This window comes from Motacilla alba, chromosome 5 (genome assembly GCF_015832195.1).
Source record: "Motacilla alba alba isolate MOTALB_02 chromosome 5, Motacilla_alba_V1.0_pri, whole genome shotgun sequence".
Classification (NCBI taxonomy): domain Eukaryota; kingdom Metazoa; phylum Chordata; class Aves; order Passeriformes; family Motacillidae; genus Motacilla; species Motacilla alba.
Window position 1 is genome coordinate 25,461,281 of NC_052020.1, and position 14,455 is coordinate 25,475,735.

The window sequence follows — 14,455 nt, forward strand, 5'->3', positions numbered from 1 at the left end:
CCTTGTGCTGGCCTACATCTGCATTTGCTGTTTAGGAAGGGAAATGAGTTTGCTCTGAGCTCCTGGTGATTGTGAAACCCACATGTTTGTCATGGCTCACATACCAAGTTCCTGCAGGCACTAGTGCCTGCTGATTTGTTCTTGATCACAGTTAATGTGGAAGAGGAATCGAATGTAAATGTGAATTATACTGTCTGCCAAATCAATGTTCCCAGCTAATGCTGGGGAGCTTGTATACGGAGGTGAACGGGGAATAGTTTGGTTTTCATCTTTTCCTTGCTGCAGTGCTTGTACTGGATATGTGCCTGTAATTGAAATTAGTTTCCTTTGCTTCTGAGCAGAGAAATTAAGCAATCTAAACAATTGTGTTTCCAGAAAAACATCGTAGTGGCAGCCAACAAAGTCTCAAGTAAAGTGACAGCAGTGTCATTCTCGGAGGACTGCAGTTACTTTGTCACTGCTGGAAATCGACATATCAAGTTCTGGTACCTGGATGACAGCAAAACCTCCAAGGTGAGAGAAAGTGCATCAAGGCCAACCTGTAAAAAGCTGTTTCTGTCTTAGAGCATGATGGATTTTGCCCCAGTGAGCTGTGGGAAGTGGGAAATTTTTTATTTTTATGGGATGCAAGGATAGCCTTCCACCCCTGGCTCTCAAGTCTCATGGGCTGATAGCGCTAAAAGCTTGTCTTGCACTGATGTAGGGATGTCAGTCCTGGAGTTGCATAGCAGCATGCTTGTTCTTTAGTAGTCACATGTACTGAAGAACAAATAAGCTAGAAAAGAGCTGCAGTCATTTAAGTCCTTGGAGCACAGAGGTGGGGAGAGCTCTTTGACATTGGTATGAGCATCTCAAAAGGTTGTGAGTGTAATTTTGAAGCATCAACCAAAGTGTTTAACAGTTTTGGCTGCTCTGGAAGGCAGAATCCACTATGGTGGATTTTTCTGTGTGCTCATGAACAGTTGTGAACATGAACAGCAAGTAAAAACTTCTCCTTGTAGGCTATTTACAGTTCTTTCTTTGAATCATTTCAACATTCAGGGGTTGATGTTCTAAAAAAATCACTGTCTGCCTGAAGTGCCCTGCTGTATTTGTAGCAAACTGTTTTCTGTTGGTAGGTCAATGCCACTGTCCCCTTGCTGGGTCGCTCGGGATTGCTTGGAGAACTGAGGAACAACTTTTTTGCGGACGTGGCTTGTGGAAGGGGCAAAAAAGCTGACAGCACTTTCTGTATCACATCCTCAGGCCTGCTCTGTGAATTCAATGAAAAAAGGCTGCTAGACAAGTGGGTGGAGCTGAGGGTGAGTTTTACATCCTCCTATTCTGCTCAAGCAGAGCGGGAACAACAAATAATAAGGGGCACTTAGAGGTACAAGCTGACCACAAGCAGTAAAAATAATTGTGCCTCTGCAACCCTATGATTTACTCTGGAAGGCTGGGCAAGAATAGTGTTATTTCTTGTCAAAGGGATTTTACTGATCGTTGAGGCTCTTTCGTTCTCACACTTCAGCATTACAGGGACTGCTCTACTGGCAAAGCGATGTCCTTATGGCAACTCCTGTATGGTCCCTCCTGGCTTGGCTGGGGCAAGTAGGAGTTTTAGAAGGATTCTGGTTTCTATCCACTCTGCAGTGTCTTACTTGGCTTGTGCATCTCAAATGCAGGTTCCCAAGGTGCTAGTTGATTTGGCTATTCTAAACCACCAGGCTGGGCCATAGTTAAGAATTTGATCACACTTGTTTTCCTTTCAATTGAATGTAACATGCCCACCTGCAAGGATCCTGTGTATTAAAATCAAGGCAAAAAGTCTGTCCACGCTTTCACTCAAGTGAAATGCTTCTTCTTTTCTTTCCTTTCCTTTCCTCTCTAAAATCTGCCTTTCACTCTCGCTCAGAATACAGACAGCTTCACAGTAAGTTGAAAAAACTTTTTGCATTGAACTCATCCCCTTTTCACCACACTCCATTTTGTGCCATTTTCTGCCATTTGTACAGATCTCAAAGGGAGGGGAAGAAAATCCATTTTGTTCTGTTTCCAATCCCCTCCTGACAGGTAATGTGTTGGTGTGCTAGTACAGGGTGAGGTGCTGCTTGTCGTTGCAGTGTCGTTGAATGTCACAGAAATAAAAGCAATGTTCAGAGTAGGACTCAGCTGGAGCAAATGTGTAGCTCTGCTGGCCTCCCATCACAGTGGGTGGCATAGAAACTGGGCTTTTTTTTAACTGCTTGGGATCTGCAGTGGACCTTGTCTGGAAAGTTCTTCAGAAAGGAAAAATGGATTTTTAGGCTTTTCCTTACTCCCAGGGCTCGACTTCACTACAGCTCTTCTGACCATGACTCCTTTGTCTGTCAATTCGCTGTTCTTCCTGATGTGTGTCTGGTGACCTTTGACATGAGAATGCATTTCTCATTTGCTGCCTCATGTGCTATGTCCTCCTCAGACCACTGTGGCAAACTGCATCTCTGTGAATCATGACTACATCTTCTGTGGCTGTGCTGATGGCACCGTGCGGATTTTTAACCCTCTGAACCTTCACTTTGTCACTACTCTGCCGAAGCCACACTTTCTGGGAACTGACATTGCAAGCGTGACTGAGGCCAGGTACTGTGGAGAAGGGTGGAAGGGAGCAAGGGGGGCTTGTGGGGTTTAGAAATATTCCCCAGACCTTTGCCATCTGGAGCATGCTCTTTTTATGGATTAGAATTGGCAGCCTGTTGCAGATCTCTCTGAGCTGTTGCAGGCTTGCCCTCTATGACTGGACCACAGTTGGATAGCAAAGAGAGACTTTTGCCATGGGGCTTTGAGGCTTCTTTTGGGACTTTGGTTGCTCAACAGACAGGTCTTCCTGGCCAGCTACTCTCTCTGCCATTGTTCATCTCAACAGCACCCCATGGATAATCTGAGCTCTCCTGTTTGAGCATTGCCCCAGCTCCTAGAGAGCACAAGTTAACCAGGCTGTTGTTCTCTCTTTGTGCAGCCGTCTCTTCTCTGGTGTGGCTGATGCGAAGTATCCAGACACCATTGCCTTGACCTTTGACCCCACTAACCAGTGGCTTTCCTGTGTATACAATGACCACAGCCTGTATGTGTGGGATGTCAAAGATCCGAAGAAAGTGGGCAAGGTGTACTCTGCTTTGTATCACTCTTCCTGTGTGTGGAACATTGAGGTATGTTGTCTGCAGATACAGGTGTTGCATTGTGAGTTGCAGCTGAGAAAGTCATCAGACGAGCTGCCAAATTTGAATGCAAATGCTGACTGTAGAGAGAACTGACTGAGATTTTCACCTGTGGTTAGTGTGTTTGCTGCTGGGCCTGGGAACGGTTCTTTGGCTGCACTGCAATGGCTGACCAAATGTGTGGTGCTACTGGGAAAAAAATCTCACCATTAAGAGGTGAGAGATGGGAGAGGGAGCAGAATTGAACAAACCTGAATACAGAGGATCCTTTTAGAAAATGCACAAGAGTTTATTGCTGACCTCAAAAAAACTGCTTGAGATCTGTGGTGAGCAATTGCTTCAAAGTCAAAAACATGAAATAGTGATAAAATAGTGAACTCTGATCCTTCTTAACCTATTTACCTGAACATGTGGAAATAGCCTCTCAAGTGTCTGTCATCCTGCAGTCTGTCTAGTTGGCTTTCTCTCACAGGGACAGAGGGAAGGAAAGGAAGTATAGGAAATGATGGAGTTGTTAATATGTTGAAATATGTTTGACAATGGTTAGGAGAGGGGAAAGTGGAAAGAAAGTGGGAAGAGGTTGAGAACTCTGTTTTTATTTATTAATTGCATCTCACTCTTTCCTTCTGAATTACACACTGACAGTAGTAGATGAAAGTTGCAAACAACAATGCAAGGTGGTTATTGCATGATGATTGTTTGGGATTTGAAGTGCTCTCTTTTCACTGTTAGAAACAAAGGATACTGGTTTGTTGCATGCTTCTTAAGGAGGTTTTCTGTGATGAGGGAAGCTCAGTGAACATTTGTTTGAAAACAGTATGAAGCTCTGGTCTGCAAATAATAGGTTTTCATCAGAACTGTCTGGCTTTCACTTTTAGAAAACAGAGAGGACACCCCTTTTGTCTCATTTTGTTTTGAAACTTGCTACCATTGTCTAGGGTGCCAGATACCAGGCAATATTATTCAGGGGTTGATTTTACTTGCCCTTAGATGTATCCAGAGGTGAAGGACAACAATCAGCCCTGCCTCCCCCCTGGTTCCTTCATCACCTGCTCCTCTGACAACACCATTCGTCTGTGGAACACTGAAAGCTCCAACATCCATGGCACAGCCCTGCACCGCAACATCCTCAGCAATGTAAGATCCTAGGTTTGGATCACCTCCTTGTCCTTGGGGTTGCTCTTCTTCACACACAGATTCCCAAGTTAAGGCCCAAATTTCTTTGTATCTCCAAGTCAACACAGGTTTCTGTAAACTGAGCACAAATCTGGCTAAATGTTTGAACCTGAAGAAACATGAAAGGAGTACTGGGTAGAAGGGCAGGTTGTCTGAAATGCTCCTGGGGACTATTGCTGTTTTCATTAACCCCTCAAAGACTCATCAAGCTTAGTCTCTTCCGTAAGGCCCATATGTTTCAGGAGAGCTGGTTCTCTTTTTCTGCATCTCTGATATGTAACCACTTTTAAGATTTGTTTGGAAAAGGTGCAGTAAATGAAGCAGAGGTTTGGGAAATTGAATGAAAAAGTTTGCACTCACTTCATCTATATAAGAGGGAGGCTAATCATACGGAGCAGTGATTACATATGGACATTTGCTTCTGTTCTCATCTGAGTTGGAAGATCTCTGGACACAGCAGCCCTGACCTCAGGAATCAGGTGGAAAAAATTCTTGCTTTTTCTGTCAGTACTCAGACCACTGACTTAGATAATCCCTAGAAGTCTTTCATACTCCTGCTGTGTGCCCTAATATGTTGTAATCACTAATCCCAGGGCTTGTCAGTAGTGAAGGAGATGCTGTTAGTTTCTAGCTTGAATCTTTTGATAGGGGTGATTGTGAGACACAGCTGTGAAACTTTCATCCTACAATCTGAAAGGGCTTAGTGCTTGCTCCTAACTAAAAGGTGCTACCAATTACAGCATTGTTACCAATAAAATGTTTATATTGGCTAGGAGCTCAGTTTCTAAGGCAGATGCTTTGCTTTAATATTTTGTAACTAGTAAATATTTCTGGGTGTATTGTGTCCCCAGGACTTGATGAAAATCATCTATGTAGATGACAACACTCAGGTACTTCTGGACACTGATTACAACTCAGCAGGAAGTGCAGACAAAGCTGATGCACAAGTGCTGGATACGAAGGTGGGGATACGCACTGTCTGTGTGAGTCCCAGCGGGGAGCACCTGGCCTCGGGGGACAGGATAGGCACTCTCAGGTAATCCCATAAAGCTTCTTATGCAGATTGCAGACTGGTCAGGCATGAGAAAATAACCAGCTCTTGCTAATTTTATTAAACATACTGAAATGAGCCATGTTATGTCCTAGAATATATGAGTTGCAGTCTCTGAAGGAAATGCTGAAGGTGGAAGCCCATGACTCAGAGATCCTATGTCTTGAATACTCCAAACCTGATACAGGTAAATGCAATAAAGCTGCTTCCCCTTTGCCTATTAGTGTAATGTTGAGCAAGTCAGAATGTCCAGCTATGGTATGTTAGAATTGTCATGCTGAACTACTCCTGGATTTCAGATGAGGCTTCAAGTATGGGTCAGTAGAGCCAGTTTGAAAAAGTCTTCTTTCTCTTACTTTTCTTTGGAATATTGTTGAGATTGCAGCTTATTCTGTTTATTACTGTAATGCAAAATTCAGATGTGTTACTTTGGGTCCATATATGCAGTTAGCCGCAGTATAATGTTTTGTCTGCAAGAAGACTTGGGAAGCTGTTTTAAAAATTACTTTTTAAGTCGTGATCTTGCAGTCTTTTTCAATTTCTAACAGGTTTAAAGCTCTTAGCCTCAGCCAGTCGGGATAGATTGATTCATGTCTTGGATGCTGGGAAGGACTATAGCCTGCAGCAAACTCTGGATGAACATTCTTCTTCCATCACTGCAGTCAAATTTGCAGGTAGCAAATCATAGTCTCCCACCAAAGCTGTATTTGAGCACTGCTGTTGTCTCCTCGTAGCTGTAGTTTTATCTGCTTGAATACTGGACTGGGTTGATTTGAAGTTGCAGCTGGGTTGGTTTTGGTCATCTTTTTCAGTTGCAGTCTTAATGGAAGGTGATACTTGCCTTCTTTTCTGGTTTTGCTTTAATTTCCTCTCCTTCCTCCCTCCTAAGAAAACCTCTCCTTATAATTTCTTTGGAAAACTGTTTTCTGTAATAATTTACTCCCTCTAACTAATTTCAGAGAGAACTAATTTAGGAGAACTCTGAACAGTCATTGTCCAAAAAACTGGCACAAAACGCACAAAAAAAAAGCTTTGAGTAAAGTAAATTTGTGATTGTAAGCCACTGTAAGGCTTTGCATTCCTGGTACTGGAGCACATTTTATCCCCAGCAGTCAGTTGCTATCAATGGTCAGACACCAGTTGGGAACAGCGAGAGCTGGCTGCTCAGTCAGGGAAAGGCAGTAGCCAGGGGTGACAGGAAGGCAGGCAATGGTAGTGGCCTTTTCCACTGGCTGTGGGAAGGTACCACAGGACATGAACAGGAACAGATCAAGTCTAGATACAGCCAGTAGTCCAGGTAACCAGGTGAATCCATAGTGATAAGACCATGGATTCAAGCAATTCAAGTTCTTGATCAGTCTGGAGTGGTCAGGGTCAGCTGCAGTTCAGTGCCTGCCAGGCCAGTCCATACGAGCAAAGCAAGATGGAGTTCAGATCAGGAAGGTGAGTCCATGGATTGGGTCAGGCTTTGGCTCAGTGGGGTGCATGTCCAGGCACAGGTGTGGGTGCAATGCTGCTGCAGTGTAGCTTGGTTGGGACTCAAGGATGAGAACCTCAGCTTGAAAACCACTCCCAAGTAAAGGGACTCACTGAAGCAGGGGCTTCCCAAAGCAACTGTGTGGCTTTTTCAAGTTTTTTTTTTCCTAAAGGAGCTCCAAGGCCAGCAGTAGTTTCTCTGACAGATCTGTGTTATCAGTGAGCTGGCCTTGAATGCAGCCAGCTGAACTCCCAGGAAATGAGGCAAGAGGGCTCAAGGCGTGCCAGCTAAGGCCTGTGTGCTGGTCTATGAGTCAAGTGCTTGCATGCTCTAAGTGGGTGCAGCTCAAGGACCTGTGTGATGTTGGATGCATTGTCATTACTTGGAGTTTTATCAGGTGTTGCTTTGCTTTGGAGCTGCTTGGTTATGGAAGAGTCCTAAGGGAAGAGGGAAAGCCTGACCCTGCAGTAAGAAAGGGCAGCATGTGTCCAACTCTAAGATGTGAGAAGTGCCTATTGCCTGTTTTCAGCTTTTACTGAGTGTGAATGTGCTGTGTTGCCACAAAGTGCAGTGGCACACAAAGATATGAGCATATTGGTGAGGGAGAAGACAGAATTGCATCCTAATCTGTTCTGAAAAGCCTCTGTGTTAGAGCCTCATGCTCTCTGAGCATGAAAGAGAAATGCTGTCCCTGAGAAGGGGCTTCTGTTTTGCTGCTGGGGGGGAGTCAGTCTTAGCTAATCAGGACTGGAATAAATGAGCAGTGGTATAAGTTGAAACATTTCCTCCACCTTGTATATGTGTTTGTCTTTTGTCTTCTGCCTTTTTATTCCAGCTAACGATGGGAAAGTGCGAATGATAAGCTGTGGGGCAGACAAGAGCATCTATTTCCGCACTGCGCAGAAGGTAACCTTATCACAGCTTTTTGTACACTTCTAATTTAGAATTTCTCTCAAAGGAGTTACTTCAAAGAATGATATCAGAGTTTCTGTATGAGCTTGTTGCTATTTCAGCCTCAGTGCCTCCCACTGACTCGATAGAAGAGATTGTATTCAGACAACTAGTTCTGTGAAGCATGCAGCTACTCCCAGCCTGACCTCTCACAGCAGAAATAGAGAACTGTTAGGATATCTGCTTTTCCTTCACTGCCAGAGATATTGTGAAAACTGGTGAAAAAGTATGGGCTGGAGGGAAGAGTTCCTGTGCCTCCAGTCCCAGCTGCTCCCAGCAGCTGCATGGGAAGATTTGTTTTGTGCTGGCTGTGTGAGAAGACTCATCTGTATTTACTTGCTTTTAATAATGGATTAACTACTTGATTTTGACACAGTTGTTACCCATATGTTTAGACAGGAGAAGGGGTCCAGTTTACCCGAACACATCACATTGTTAGGAAGACCACACTTTATGACATGGATGTGGATCCTAGCTGGAAATATGCAGCTATTGGATGCCAGGATCGTAACATCAGGTAAGTTTCCTTCTCAGCTTGAAATTTGCCAGTCATAAATGAAGCAGCCCCATCTCCATTATTATTCCTCTAAGTTCTTTGATACAGTATTTTCAGACTGATCTGAGGCACTGTGAGGTTGAACTCTGCCTTTCCCCCCACTGATAAAAAGCTGTGTATATGTGCAATTCCCATGGGACTCGTGGCTTCTTACTGGGTTGCTCTGTAGAGCAAAGACTGGGGGAGCAAGTGTGCCTTCCTTGGCACATTATTGAACTGTGGGATAAGAACTTCTGCACTGTGGTAATTTTTGGTTTTGAAGGTACTTAGTGAAAAGCTGTGAGGTCCTGTGGAATACCTGAGACTGTGGGAACCTAAAACTGAAATAGATGTGACTGTCATTGAACAAGTGGAGTCCATTCTATTCTCTATTTTTATCCATTTCTCCAATCTGTCTGCTTGAAAGCAAAGGAGTCTCTCTGTAGTTGTGTGTCTCCTCCTATTGTAGCTGTGTGAGATGTTAAGAGTTTTGGTCATAGCTAAATGTCAGTATTGGATGTAATTTGGTTTTGTTTTCTAACATAAAGTGTCTTACTGTCTTAATTCTTTGCTCTAGTATGAAGGACCCCCAGGTATTTTTACAGCAGTGAGGACTGATTCATTATTGGCTTGAGAATAAAGTGTCAGTTTTAATTCAGATTTTTACTTTACATTATTTTTACATTATTTTTACATTGCATTACTTATGAGGTTGTTTCTTGAACCATTTAAATGACTGTTGATAATATTTCATGGAGATAGGGCCAAAATACAGGAAGCGGAGAAATTGTTTCCTGTATTTTGTATGGGATGAGGAACAGGGGGAGAAAAGGATCCTGGTGACAGCAGCCCCAGAGTAATGGGCACAATGAGCCATGTTATCTTATGTCATCCCCTCAGGGTATTCAACATAAGCAGTGGGAAGCAGAAGAAGCTTTACAAGGGATCCCAAGGTGAAGACGGCACCCTTATCAAAGTAAGCTGTTTTCTTTTCCTTCCTTTTTCAATTTTTTTCAGATTTTCTGAATGGAGCTCAGGGGCAAGAGAATGCAATACAAATCTGAGTACAATAATTTTTTTTTTTTTTTTGCTTGCTCCATACTCTGTCCTTTACCCTGCTGCTGCTTCCTCCTACTTCTGCCCTTAAGGGCTGGTAATGTATTTGGGTTTCCTCAGGCTAAAACAGGAAAACAGTCGGTGAATGCTGAAGCTGATCTTTGATTTTTCTCTCTGTCCTCTTTCTGAAGTGAGTCACAGGACCATGCTGTAAAAACAAGTAGAACTGCACCAATATCTGTCAGGAGATGATTTAATCCATTTAATTTAATCCTTTGCTTTCTACTCCAGAGAGCTCATTCTGGCTTTCTTGACTGGTTGTGTTAGGATTTTTAAATATCAGTGTTGATCAGTGTTTGTGAAGTGGATTTCAGTGGGCAAATACAAGGGAAACTCTTTGAGTTAATAAAATTAAATAGTATTGCACCCAAAAAGCCTGGGTCTTGGAGTTCTGGACGAGCATGGTACTGCTTAGAGAGAGTCTGTTCAAGTTTCCCAGCTGCTGAGTGCATCCAGGCCTTGGGCCAGGGTAGCTTCTGCAACTATCCAGGGCTTACCTAGGTAAATCAGGTGTGTTCAAGATTCACGGTGGAGTGGAAGAACTGCATTCTTGTCTATGAAGGGGGAAAGCCAGCTGACAAAATCAAAATATCTCTCAAGTTGCCAAACAAGTATCTTGATTGTGTTTTTCTTCGCTGATAATTTTCTGCTGCTGCACAGGTCAGCAGTATTATTATTAGGGACTGGAAGGAATGTCCTATGAGGAGCAGCTGAGGATTTAAGGCTTATCTAGTTTGGAGAGGAGGAGGCTGAAGAGTGACTGCATTGCTCTCTACAGCTTCCTGAGGAGAGGACACACAGGGGGAGGTGCTGAGTGCTTCTCCCTGGGATCTGGTGACAGGATATATGGGAATGGTTCAAAGCTGCACCAGGGACATTAGCAAGCATTTCTTTACTGAGAGTTTGGTCAAACACTGGAACAGGAGTCCTGGAGAGGTGGTCAGCACTCCAAGCCTGACAGTGTTGAAGATGCATTTGATCAATGCATTTAATAACAAACTTTAAACATGTGCCCCTTATGGAAGAGACTAAGCTTGATGAATCTTTGGTCAACTCTGAGTTGTTCAGGCAGGAGTAGATGATACTTGTAGTTCCCTTCTAGCTGAAACTATTAATAGATGTAAATAACTGGGTAAAAAGAGAGGGGGGAAACAAATAGTTTTGTTCAGTGTCAGCTCTTCTGTTTTACAGAGAAAGATCTGTCTCTTTGCCTGTTATAATTCCTACAAATTTTTTGTAACCCAGAGCAAAGAAAATGAAAAATTTATGCTATACTTTAAACTGCTGTTAAGCTTAGGTGCTTGATTAGATTTTTCTCGGACAAAAACGCCATGAAATGTACTGGGAGCTGATTTTTTTTTTTTTAATATACTTCATGGTTTTTTGTGGGTTTTTCTTTTAACGTGTATCTCAAGTGGGGAATCTCAATTACTTTTACTGTTGCTTTGCTCATTTTTAAGACAATTATGTAACCAAGGGATTATGGTTGTCTCTGGAATTTAAACTTTCTTGGCATGTTATTCTGAGATCATAATACACATTGCAGTTTAATGAGCAGAACTCAAACAGTGACACTGGAAGCAAACATCAACAAAATAAACATAACAAACCAAAAGAGCCTTAACAAGAGCCATAACAAACCAAAAGAATTGCCTTTATTTAAGTACCATGTCTCCTTTGAAAAACACAGTTTATCCTCTCAGTTCCTTAAAATTCTCTAAATTGGTGACAGTAACTGTATTTGCTGTGTAGTGCTGCTTTAGACCTGGTGAGGCATTTGCAGGGGATTTTATATTTGCTCCAAGATAATGCAACAAATAGGTGCACATGAAGAAACAAACAACAAACAAAATAGCTGAAAAATGGGAGTTGCAAATACTGGAGATGTGACACCATCATTATCAAAGACAGTTTCTTGGCAGTGTTGAGTTCTTTTTTACTTTCCCTCCTGAAGACTTGAATCCTTTAATATTTCCCTTAACTCTGTCAGCTCTGATGTTTTTTCTTTTTTTATAGTGTGTGTGTTTTGGGGTGGGAGTTTCTTGTTGTTTTGTTTTGATCTTAACGTAGAAGAAAGTAAGACCCCAATGGTTAAAAGAAAGTAGAAGAGAAGTAGAAATCTGTCCATTGGTGGCAATACCTTCACAGTCATGAAGGCATTTAATTTAAGTGGCTTCAGTCTCTGATTAGGTTGGAGATAGTCTTAAAAGTCTGGTCAGGTTGGAGATTTGTCCTGGGATACTGGCTAGGTTGGTACTCAATTGGACTCCTGTGGGGGCTACTTGCATTTTAGTCTGACTGTCTTGGATATTCTGGACTATTTTTATGCAGTTTGAAGGTAGCTTCTCACCAGATCTTTGCATTCCTCTGGTCTCCTAAACCAGGTGCAAACAGATCCTTCTGGTCTTTATATTGCAACCAGTTGTTCTGACAAGAACCTCTCCATCTTTGATTTCTATTCTGGCGAGTGTGTTGCAACCATGTATGGACACTCAGGTAAGGCTTATAAACTTCTGGAAATTCATTCTTTTTGCTCATGACTACCCTGATAGTAGGGTCTGATACTGGTCAAAACTTTCTGAAGATTCCTCCCTGAAGGAACCCGTGGGTTTCGGGTTGTTAAATCCCCCCGGCTAGCTTGGGATTTACGCCCGCACGGATCCTACATAGACGAAGTAAAGGACGAGAAGCGCTCTCTCTCCACGTGGTTCTGATGTCCTGTTTATTAGCTGGAAAGGGACATCTGCATCGTAGGGTTTCCAGGTGAAGGAGGGAGGGAGAGGCCCAACTCAAGGGACATTTATACCCGCGGAATGGGAGGCAGGGACGGAAGGCCACACCAGTGGGGAGGGGCGAAGGGAGGGGCTTCAGGGGACAAGACCACAGGTACAATACCTAAGGTGTATCTGAGGGATACACCATTTGAGAAAAAGGGGGGAAACATTTGTATAACATAACACCCAGTGCAGAACATCTAAATACCTATACAGTGCATCACAACACCTCCCCACCACAGTTTACCTAATTGGTATTTTGAATAGATTGTGTTGGATGAAGTTGTAATATATTGCAAGTTCAGTTTTTGCATTTTGCACTCAAGCACACATGCACACATACCCACCTGTCAATCCATGTATTTATTTAGACAGTTTTTCTAATAGCCTATGAAGTAGTCGGTGTTTCTTTTTTTTCCAGTGTATATTTAGTTTCGTTATAATATACCCTCAGCTCCTACCGTGCAGGAGCTATTTTATTATAGGCAAAAAGAGAATTCAGTCTTCATGTATATTTTGCCATGGAGTACCCCTTCCACGTCAAGCCTGGATTCTTGGTTAAATGGCTATGGTAATTGGGGCATATCGATCTGTGAAGTGTGAATTACTGAGTGCAGGCAGGCTATGTGGCTAATTATCTCTTCTGTCCATTTGAATAATTAATGTTTTTTTGTGCTTTATTTCTCACAGAGATTGTAACTGGGATGAAATTCAGTAATGACTGCAAACATCTGATCTCTGTTTCTGGTGACAGGTAAGAGGTTTTGCTTGTTTGTGGTACTGGCTTATGCTGTCTCATACTAGATGTAACATGTCTTTAGAAAGGTGGATTTTTTTTTTAGGGATGTTTTATGAATTCCAAATAAATCTTAGGGCTTTCTGAATCCCGAGAGTGTGCTGTTGGCAAAGCTCACAGAGCTTATGTTATCGTTTCATGGAATGGGACCCATGTGAAGTATTTCCCTTTTCTGGGAGTAAATACTGTGCTGGAAAGGAGACAGACATGTGACCTGTTTCCTGACCAGCCTTCAGGACTGTAATATAAAGCATCTTGGGCTATTTTTGCTAGTAGTGCCAAACTTTTTCTTGCAATACTCCTGTTGGTGAGGTTTCACCAGGTGAGTCTGTTTAGCAGCAAAAGGGACAGGCCTGTCCTCGCTCTTTGGTCCTGTCCATACGGTCCTTTTCCTGTTCCCCTGAGTCAGCAGTGGTGCAGCTGAATCAGGTCACTACATTAATACTCCCCTGAGATGAGTTTTCTGCACATTTAGTGAGCTAAATCAGTTCACTAAAAGCTTAAGTAGTCACCAGACTGAGCCCAAGGGAAAAAGGAGAATATATGCCTGGTATGATGATCACACAGGTGAGTGGAGCAACTATTTCTGGAATCAGTGAATGCTTAAATCAGCTGAACTGAATAAAATTTTTCCTTTGAGAAAGATGGCTCATGGAATGCTATTGCAAGTTCAGAGCAACCCAGATTCTCTCTCTCTCTTTTTTTAAAAATTAATAAAACACAATTGAATTGGAAAGAGGATTTTAGAGAGTGAGTTGTAGTACATACAATATATCACCTTATATCTCATCAGTTGGTTGTTTCTGTCTTTCAGTAGTAAATAAATAATTTAGTTTTCCTCTTTCATGTGTTTGAATAGATTAGGGACAAAAGTTGTAGGAGAGAGAGTCCTTTTGTTGTGAACTTCTGACAAATTCTAGAAACATGGAAGGTTTGAAGTCCCCAGTGATCCTTGTGATTTAGTGCAACATTGTTTTGTTGACATTTCCATGAGCAAAAGGGTAATTTTCTTCACTAAGGGTATGCAGGAGGTGAATGAGAAGTGAGGATAGGATTCCTGAAAAAGTTTGCTTTAAGGATGAGAAAGCATCTTTTTCAAAGGAGAGCAGGGAACATAGTCTGTTCACACATAGCAGCATGTGCGAAGAATAGAGCTGAGAATAGAGAGAAAAACAGGGATGAGAAAGGGCACAAGGACTGTGAGATTCATGTGAGGAAAGCAATGCAAGGTGAGAAAAAACAAAACAAAATCCCCTCCCCACCCCCAGCAGAAGGGGTAGGTGGGCGCTTGCTTCTGCAGAGTTTGTGTTGGATGCTAATGTGCTCACAGGCTTGGGTTGTTTGCTGCTTGTCTCTAGGTTTGATAACTGTGGGGGTGGGATAAATGAACAGGTCAGATTTGC

General features: G+C 42.6%; 1 protein-coding gene across 8 annotated transcripts in view; it reads left to right on the forward strand.

Annotated features, from left to right (window-relative positions):
• Positions 1 to 14,455, forward strand: part of MAPKBP1 (mitogen-activated protein kinase binding protein 1) — a 101,479-nt gene that overhangs the window by 59,912 nt on the left and 27,112 nt on the right. For 7 of the 8 annotated variants that reach the window (XM_038139387.1, XM_038139393.1, XM_038139395.1 and 4 more), the window contains exons 7-20: positions 376 to 513; positions 1,119 to 1,301; positions 1,895 to 1,912; positions 2,441 to 2,601; positions 2,978 to 3,167; positions 4,167 to 4,313; positions 5,204 to 5,388; positions 5,499 to 5,590; positions 5,952 to 6,077; positions 7,716 to 7,786; positions 8,227 to 8,348; positions 9,267 to 9,342; positions 11,867 to 11,978; positions 12,947 to 13,010. In XM_038139387.1, coding sequence (XP_037995315.1) covers positions 376 to 513; positions 1,119 to 1,301; positions 1,895 to 1,912; positions 2,441 to 2,601; positions 2,978 to 3,167; positions 4,167 to 4,313; positions 5,204 to 5,388; positions 5,499 to 5,590; positions 5,952 to 6,077; positions 7,716 to 7,786; positions 8,227 to 8,348; positions 9,267 to 9,342; positions 11,867 to 11,978; positions 12,947 to 13,010 — 1,685 coding nt within the window. The remainder of the gene's footprint in view (positions 1 to 375; positions 514 to 1,118; positions 1,302 to 1,894; positions 1,913 to 2,440; positions 2,602 to 2,977; positions 3,168 to 4,166; positions 4,314 to 5,203; positions 5,389 to 5,498; positions 5,591 to 5,951; positions 6,078 to 7,715; positions 7,787 to 8,226; positions 8,349 to 9,266; positions 9,343 to 11,866; positions 11,979 to 12,946; positions 13,011 to 14,455) is intronic. The other variant, XM_038139392.1, reaches the window with a different exon arrangement.